This window comes from Parasteatoda tepidariorum, chromosome 9 (genome assembly GCF_043381705.1).
Source record: "Parasteatoda tepidariorum isolate YZ-2023 chromosome 9, CAS_Ptep_4.0, whole genome shotgun sequence".
Taxonomy (NCBI): Eukaryota; Metazoa; Arthropoda; class Arachnida; order Araneae; family Theridiidae; genus Parasteatoda; species Parasteatoda tepidariorum.
Window position 1 is genome coordinate 26,764,713 of NC_092212.1, and position 9,716 is coordinate 26,774,428.

A 9,716-nucleotide genomic window follows, 5' to 3' on the forward strand; every position below is an offset into this window, starting at 1 on the left:
TGTTTGGAGCTAAATTTCTTTTTTAACGGTGTATTAACCTTGATCCTATTTAACCTTGTATTTCATTCAGTACAGAGCTCTAAAAATTTGAACGTTGTACTTATTTGGAAAGGGGTCAGATTTTATATGATAAATTCATTTAGATGACAATATCTTGATGAAATTTTGAATTACACTTGAAAGAGTCAGGTAAAGTTTAAAACCAAAACTGTCAAAGTTAAAGTAAAGCATTCCCACAACAGCTCTTTATGGACCAGAGAAGTCATGGAGATAAAGGCTTTACATTTTCGCGAAAAACGACTAGATAGTAGCAATGTGTTCAGTATTCTCCACCGACCACCTTTACTTCCCAAGTGAACTGTTACCCATCACTGAATGAACTTCAAGTCACCACCAAGTATCGAATACCTTCACAATGACAGTCAGGAATCGCGGCTTGATTTTGATATTTCGATATTCATAATTGCTTAAGGAACTAAAACAACTAATTTTAAGACAAAAAAATAATAATAATTTTTTTGTTGAAATTAACCTTTTGAGGCAGAAAAATTTTATTAAACATATTTTTCGTTTTCTTTTCATTATTTTGTGTTAATTCTGATCAAAATAAGGGAAAAAAAATATTATAATGTAATAATAATGTAATATTTAGCATTTTAACAATTTATGATTATGAAATACAATGGTCTTTTTTTACGTTAAAGGTAAAATCTTCTTAGCATGACTCACTGCTAAATACAAATTTTTCAAATTTGCACTTATTAGATGTTATTTAGATCTAAGAGAAACGGTTATTCATCATTAAAATTTTGTTAATTTAGAAAATTGATTAAATTTTGAATATGAATGGAAAAGAAACTTTTAAACTACTTTCTTCGGATTTATATTTTTGTATCAGTAATAGGTATATACTTTATAAGACGGTTTTTTTAAATTAAAAAATGCAAATAGAGCGTCAGAAAGAAAATACATAAAAGGGTTAAACAATAAGAGCAACCGCTTACCTCTAAAACCTTAAAAAATGCGGCCCCGTGACATACCCATTTAAAAATATATTGTATAGGCGAAACAACATTGCTGAATTTCGATAGAAAATTATAACTGTTTCTGATTGTGTAGATCGGACAAAAATAATATATAAGCAATTCCTAATTTTGCTTTAGCCAGGAAGTTTGAGTTTTAAACTTAATATTCCAAAAGGCGCCACACTTCCAATTTACAATATAAATATTATTACCTGTTACTTCAGTATTCGTTGAATGAAATCCCTTGAAAGCATCTTCCAATTTCAGTAAAAAGCGATGAACAACGCTTTTATGAGGTGTTTTGTCTCGAATAACAAGAAAATGTGTATGAAAAGCATTGAGGTCAAATTTGTTTTCTTCAGGTTTATTTCCAGAATTTTCAACTTCAACGAATTTTTCCTGTTAACAAAAATATTGTATATTCGTGAAAAGTGTCAAGATTTGCGATGTATAACTAGTCAAATTTTCATTTTGTGACGTAGCTAAGTTAACTGTTAACCAAACGCCAAAGTAAATATTTCCCTCATTAAGGCTTAATCTTTGCTCCAAATGAAAACAAAACCGGTTCTGAAGCTTGCGTAGAGGTTTTTTTCTGTCTTAAACATGCACAAAGCAGAGCCTGTTACGTAACTGAACCGGTTGAAACTCTTTCATTGTTTTGGAGATCACTTTACTTATGTGTCAAACATAAACATTTAAACCAAAGCAGATGACCTACTTAGTAGATGCATTGATAGAGCTAAAGAACTTACAGACTGCACCGTAAGCTAATTCAGGAATTGAGACAGAAAAGCCTGAGGAGACTCCAATGCCAGACATTCCAACTGAACCAGCAGAGACCCCAGCAGAAGTTCCGACCACAACATCGGTTGATACTACCACAGTCACAGATAAGCCAGGCACAACCACCACCCTTGAACCTACTATCCAACAATATGTGGTCAGTGTGCGGGTGGATTACCACTTGGATCAGTCTGCGTAGGGACCGAGGGTGTGCGGTATTGCTCCTCGTTAAACTGTTCTACCATAAAGTGCTTGACTTCGCGTGCAAGTCGTCGGGCTACTGAAGCGGGGGTGCCATCCCATCCGCAGAGAATCAAAATTGTGATGGCGTGTCTTCGAATCATCCTCAGGGATGTTTCCCAAACCGTCGCCAATAGCCCACTGTGCAGCTCTAGTACGACGTAAATGAACTACAGCAACAACAACCAACAATTTACATCGAATGAGAAAGAACAGAAAAAGAGGAAAAAGAACAGTGTCAACATGGCGACTCTAGAAGAAACCTCTGAGACGGACAGCGAAACCACCCGCCCAGGGAAAAAGACTCTTTCGGCACCACCGACGGACGCCTTAACACCAGAACCGATGGAGCAAGCGGCCGCACCCGTAGCTGAGACGACGGAGGCGGCCACTGCTACAAAAGACGCACCAGATAAAATTCAACAACCTTCAAATAGGAGATTAAAAGTTCTCATCCGAGGATTAGACAGAGACATCCAAATCCCTGACTTGGAGAAATTTCTCTTGAATAACAGTTTCCCACAGCAAAATGTCATACAGCTGAAAAAGAGATTCAGCCAAGAGCTTAGGCTCCTCCCCTTTTTCCTGATTATAGTATCAAACAATGACTCTCATAGTGGAATCTACAACATCTCGCAGATCATGAATACTCCAGTTAAAATCCAACGCTTTAGAGGAGGCAGATACCACATACAATGCTATCGTTGTCAAAAGTTCGAACATGCGCGCAAGGATCTTGTTCAGCAGAGCCTGCGTGCATGAAGTGCGGGGGTGGCCATTACTCGTACGAATTTACGAAACCTTGAGATACATCACCAACCTGCATTAACTGCAAAAACCCCTCAGCATGCTTCACTGGTTGCAGGGAGCGCACAAGAAATAAACAATGAAGGAACACACAACATAGAAATACAGTCAACCAAGCCACTAGATTACTGCTTATTTTTAAAGAAATGGAGGAATTACTACAGAACGAGGACTTAGTCAAACTTCTACAATCTCTTAGATCTCCCTAGATCCAACAAGCAATAGTAAAGAGATACTGCATCCAAGTCACCACCACCACAAGACAAGCACTACTTAGTGCGATTTTCAACTTTTATCTTTATGCCAATAGTCACAGTCGCTCAAGGGCTAACAGATCAGAAGAAGGAATGGGATCCCGGGCTGGTACTCCGTTTCACCTCATATCTAGTCTAGTACAGTTTCAAACGTCCATGTAGGAAGAAAACCATGTGGAATGGCCATCTTTAATAAAAAAGAGATGATGTCATACAAAAAGATTCACCAAATGATGTCATGCAACTTGAATGGTCATTGGTTAATAAAGATGACATCACTGTGTGGTGATGAATAGCAAAAAAAGGAAAGCTTTTTCTGAGAGGTAGTTTGGAACTTCGTTTAGGAGGTGTAGAAAAAAAGAGGAGATAGGTTTGAACTATAAAAGGAGAAGTAGGGAAAAAAACATGATTGAAGGAGTGATGCAGGGACTCGAGAGATTTGTTGATTTGCATAATTTCGAGTTTTATTTGTAAATAAGTACACATTTTCTTGAAAATAATTCCCTTATTCTAGATTAATTTTATATTATATTATTGCTTTTCATAACTAGTGTATTTCTTCATCTTTACAAGATATTGTTTATTCTCATTTAAATTTACGTTTATGTAAGCAAATCTCGTCTCCTTCTTGCTTTTAACTCAAATTAGATGAAGGAGAAGATAGTCCTTCCGTATTTTAAATCGGTAAATTGATAAAACATGGTCAATTCTCGTTCAAGAGTTTAAGGAGTACGGTTCTGTTCTAACCAAACTCTGAGTTCATGATGTCTACAAATCAATTCGGTAGCGGGGATTAGCGGTTTAGTCCGCTACCATCAACATCCATGCCTGATCAAGACCGTATTAGAAGGGAAAGTCATGATTATGCTAGAAAGCATACCACTTAACGATGAGATAAAACGATGAGAACAGAGCTTTCCAGTCTTCTAATGATTTTATTGTGGTTTTCAGAGATGATGTTGTTGTTGTTAATTTACGTCGCACTAGAGCTGCACAATGGGCTATTGGCGACGGTCTGGGAAACATCCCGGAGGATGATCCGAAGACATGCCATCACAATTTTGATCCTCTGCGGAGGGGATGGCACCCCCGCTTCGGTATTTCAGAGATGAAGACAACAGCCGAGAGAGACTCCAGAATATCACACAGACTTACTTTCAACGGCCAATCGAGATAGAGCATGGTGGCCATGGTCTCGTCCAGTGCTTCTACTGCCACAAGTTCGGGCATACTCAGTGGTCTTGCATCAACGCTGCACGTTGTGTGAAATGTGTAGAATTTCATTGAAGAACTCTGCACTTAAGAAAGTTCCGAACCACCCTCATGTGCAAATTATTCTGGAAACCACACTGCTAACTATTCAAAATGCTTTTAATAGTTAATTTTTTATTAGTTCATATCATGGAGCGATGGAGAAATAATTATTAATAATTTTTGTTTCATTTACAAATCTTTTTTGTAAAATTTAAATTTTAACTCCTGTATTAATTAAATTTTTTACCAGTGAGAATCAGTTTTCAAAGCTCCTAATTTTATTGGATTTTAATTGGTTTACAAAAAGGTTAGAAGAGACTTATATTGTCTTACTATGGATTACTAATGACTGTAAAATATTGAATTATGGGAAAAATTTGCATAGTAAAAGGAAACATTATTTGAAACATATTGAAAAAGATATTACTTTACGTTGAACTGGAATGTATTGTTTACTTAATAGCGAATGCGACCAAAAAGCGAAATCTTTTAGGTGATGCTTATATTCACAGAACAATTAGTTATATTTAAAATATGAAAGTAAACAAAAATCGTGATTACTCCTGAAAAATACATACTATCGTAAAAGGATTCATTAATTACGCTCTAAAACTTTTTGCTACCAGTATCAGTAATGGACAGACCCCGTTGCTAGCTGAAATGGTTCAAAATTTTGCATATAGTGAACAAGGAATCGGCTACCTCCCCTATAATGCCCTATAAGTCGAGCATTATGACAATGAAGATTTGGTGGTTTCAGTAGCCATCTTATACTATGGTTGCACTATGGTCTTATATTATGTCTTCGATATAACATAAGGCACATTTATTGATATAAGGCTGAGGTCTTAGAGCTTTACGTTTGCATTTTTAATGCATTTTTGCACATCTTCTAACTGAACGATAACGCGTATTTGCAAAGCTTATCAGGTCGACAATCTTGAGGATATAATTGATGTATAAATAAGCCAGTCAGATCTCCAGACCTCAACCCAAAAGAGAAAATCTAAGGCGCTCTTAAGAGTGCAATTATAACTCTCACATCCCCACCATGTAAAACTTGAAAACAAAATGAACGAGTGGAACCACTTACTATAGGAACTTCTGAACTATCTCATTTCCTAATAAAGCTGTAAAGCTTATATGTCGTTAGGAGGAGCCTTACATTATTTTAATCTTTTTTATTTATTTATTTATCTATTTATTTGATTCTGTAATCTCTGTGTCATTCTGTTTTAATCTGATAAATGCGCTATTCTCACGAATTCCATTAAAATTTATCCTAAGCTAATCAAACAGGTCTAAAAATTCTCAAATTTTTGAACACCTGTGTATAAAGTAAACACCTCGTACCATGTAATTTGCAGTAATTCGTAAGAATCCAAAAGAATTCTATCCATTATTGCATCCAAAACAATTCTATTGATGCAAATTTTATTTCCCAACTATAGATATCAAAATTGCACTAAAGATCAGTTTCCATTCAGAAAAAAAAGTTCAACATTTATGCAAACGGGCTACACAAATCATAAATTTTTTTTTTTGTTTATTAGAAGAGTTAGAGTTGAATCAATAAACCATAAAAATTTATGTGTTATTACTTCATAAATATATATCAGTCAATGGAGGCAGTAAAACTTTAAAGCTAATAGACAAAGTGCAATTCTTCCGTTTTCAATTTAAACATTCAATTTACTTCATTCTTCAGAGCCAGGAAAAATTTTTTCTTTTTCGTAATAAATTCATCGTATCTGAGAAAGATAAACTCAGCCCCTATCCAGATGTTGGTGTTGTAGTTGTAGTTCATTTATGTCGCAGTAGAGCTGCACAATGGGCTATTGGCCACGGTCTGGGAAACATCCCTGAGGATGATCCGAAGACATGCCATCACAATTTTGATCCTCTGTAGAGGGGATGGTACCCCCGCTTCGGTAGCCCGACGTCCTGCACTCGAAGTCGAGCACTTTACGGTAGAACAGTTTAACGAGGACCAATACCGCACACCATCGGTCCCTGCGCAGACTAATCCTAGTGGTCACCCACCCGCATACTAACCGCAGCCAGTGATGCTTGACTTCGGTGATCTGATGGGAACCGTGTCTTATCGATTAGTCCACTGCGGAACCTATCCAGATGAGGAAATTGGCTTGGATAAGAAGAGGAAAACATTTATGTTTTGGATGCAAGTTCGATTAATGATTAGTAATTAAAACGTCACAAAATGAAAAATTACGCTTTCATTATTTACTCAAAACCACTAAAATGTTACTTAGAAACTTTTTCCACTATATTCACTAGTTTATAGAGTTTTATTAGAAATTAGGGAATAATGTGCCAATTTAATTTGTTCATCATCTATCTAAACCCAGTTTCGAGCAAAATTTAGATAGTGTCTTATAAATTCTTGAAGAGCATTTTATAAACTCTCGGATTCAGCTGTCGTGGTGGCTCAGGGTATACAGACCCCCCCCCCAATCAGGTGACATGGATTTTAATCCCAGTGATGGCTGATCTACACGAGTTTCGCACCTGGCTCGCACCGATCACAGTGCAGACGTAAAATATTCTCATTTATAGAAGGATGATGGGTTATAGTCCCCTTGCAGTCAGGTTAACCATGGGAAATTTTCGGGGTTTTCCTCTCCATATAACACAGATACGGGTTAGTTCTATAAAACAGTCCTCAAAGAAGGTAAATTTCTCTCCAATACTTGATTCAGGAGTTCCCTTGTCTTGTCGTTCCCTTGTCTTCAACATTACAAGACAATGGAGTTGAACATTAGTAGTAGTAAACTCAAAATAGGGTCAGCTGTTCAACGGTGGTTATAAAATATAAAATGAAACTTTCGGATTTAAGTTTTGTTGCAAACCGTTTTTTTTTTTTTTTTTTTTTTTTTTTTTTTTTTTTTTTTTTTTTTTTTTTTTTTTTCATTGCGCTTCATTGTAAAAATGAATATAATTTTACGGAATATCTCCAAAAGTGTCAAATTTATAAGGTACTTGGGTTATTATTTAGGAGAAAATTTATTATCAGGTATCTAATTTATTATAGTTTGTAATAAAGGAAAACAACTTTTGAAGGTAAAAAAAGGCATCTTACCAAATCGTCTAACTTCTCCTGACATGTTAAAAGGCTGGAACGGCAAACTCCAATGAGAGCAGTTTTCTTCACAACATTCTTCTGCTTGAAGCAAATTTCTGCACATCGCTTCTGATAGTCAGCCTGGTATTTTTCACCAATCAGTTTTGTAATTCCAATGTTCAGCCCGTTAGTCAAAATCCACATGGAAGTCGCATTTGAAGCCTTAAAAAAAAAGGTTTTAAACCCTTAGACCTAAATTTAAATAGTAACATTACTTTTCAAAAGACGGTAAAAGTCCCATTATCAGGGATGCTAGAGAAAGTTTCTTTTATCGTCATCACCAAGATTCGAAGGAAAAATAGTCGTTCAGGGGAGAGCTAGTGTTGAAATTCTGGATACCTTATGCATACTCTCATCCTCATTAATTGCTAAAACAAAAATTTAAGAAAGATTTTTCTTGTCTATTTATAGTGGTAGTAACTTTTATGTGGTTTCGATGATAATATCATTTTGAGTATGGAAGAAGAGTTGCTTTATTTGTCATTATTTATATGTTTGATGTATAATTAAGTGGTGGTGAACATAGAACTAAGAAAAAACAATTTCATTTTTAATTAAGTAGATTTTTAATATATTTACTAACAATTTCTTGTTCTTACCTGCTTTTCAATAAAACGGTTCACTCTTTTAGTGGTATGTTTAGGCTATCTCAAAGAAACTGAGTGGAGGCTTTAAGTTATAGGTGACAGCGAAATATGGGAGAATTTCGCGGTTTTCTACTCCATGTAACTCATACGAGAAGTCTGCAATTTGATTATAATGCTTGATTCAAACGTTTTCTTCTATTCTTTCTTGGGTGCTAAACAATGACGAAATTCAAACCATTTTAAAACCCATAAGATTAAAAAGTTTTCGAGAAAAAAAAGTGGTTAATAGGAAAATATGTAAAGAAAAAAAAAATTATTTGTTCAGAAGTTACAAAATTTTTTTTTTCCTTCCAAGATTCAAATTTATCAGGGACCTAAATTTCTGAGATTATGAAGTACACATTTAAATGTTTTACACATTTTTAATTATTTATTATTTAATTTTAAAATTTGTTTTAAACACATTTTTATATTTTAACTTTTAATAATTGTTGCACATATGCCTGTTAAATCCTAATATTGTTTCTTCAAAACTGCATAGCAATAAATGATAACAATGATTTTTTTCAATAACAAAGAGACATCGCAAAATTAAATTAAGCTAAATGTCACCGAATTTACTTTACTGAACACTATTGTCAAAAGTGTAAACTAGCTGCTAATGATTAAAAAAAACAAAATTAAAACAATAATGGAGAATACAAGTTTCTTTTTTTTCGGTGATAAATTCTTATTAAAAGTAATAATGAAGTTCTTACCTTTATTAAGCCTTTAATAAAAATCTCTTGCTTTTCTTCTGGCCAACAGTTAACAGAACTGTTATCAGACACTATTGTAATGACTATTTTTGGTAATTCAAGATTCCAACTTTTTAATGCTGTCTCAAACACCAAATTTATCGGACAATTGTGAATGAAATGGGCGTATGGTATGGCCTAAAACAAACCACAAAAATAATTCCTTGGAAACTTTATCTAATGCATGTTGTCAAGAGATATCGTTTCACTCAGGTTTCAAATCATACGCAGGCAAATATTATTGTCTCATACACTTTTTAAAGTATTCTTAAAAAAATTTCAGCAAATTATTTAAAAAGTATTCTAATATATAGATAGCATTTGCTTCAAACATCATATGAACCTGTATTTGTTCTTAAATATATTCATTGTACCTAACAGAAATGTATCTACATAGCAAATACTATCAGCAAAGTTCTAAAGATGCGAAATAACAAAACATACCTGATCTTGAATATTTAAGATTCCAGTAAACACATCTGGATTCTCCCGAGTAGAACTTTCTAGATTCATCAAAATCAAAGAATGAAAGATGAAAAGGGTTAGAAAAATTAGAATAAATTTTAATCAGAAAGTAAAGTATTGATATGAAGAAATTATTAAAATTCTAAGTTTCCATAGAAACCAATTTTGATAAAAGCACTTTTATGCTAGTGCATATAAAAATCCAGCAATTTTTTTTCTATTTGCAGCAAAATGGCAATAGTGTCTGAACAAATGAAGAGAGAGACAGTTTCAGTTTCCAGCTACTGATAAATAACTTCTAGTTTTAAATGATGAGTTTATCGTTATTTTTATTCTTTTTAATGAAATTTGTAAAAAATTAT

The 9,716-nt window shown here is 34.2% G+C and overlaps 1 protein-coding gene across 2 annotated transcripts in view; it reads right to left on the minus strand.

Moving 5' to 3' along the window:
- Window positions 1-9,476, minus strand: part of LOC107452431 (protein ced-11) — a 74,272-nt gene extending 64,796 nt beyond the window's left edge. For both annotated transcript variants that reach the window (XM_043050967.2, XM_071185639.1), the window contains exons 1-4: window positions 9,334-9,476; window positions 8,851-9,027; window positions 7,464-7,667; window positions 1,238-1,424 (exon numbers count right to left, since the gene is read on the minus strand). In XM_043050967.2, coding sequence (XP_042906901.2) covers window positions 1,238-1,424; window positions 7,464-7,667; window positions 8,851-9,027; window positions 9,334-9,402 — 637 coding nt within the window. In that variant the 5' untranslated portion in view covers window positions 9,403-9,476. The remainder of the gene's footprint in view (window positions 1-1,237; window positions 1,425-7,463; window positions 7,668-8,850; window positions 9,028-9,333) is intronic.
- Window positions 9,477-9,716: the final 240 nt, after the last annotated feature.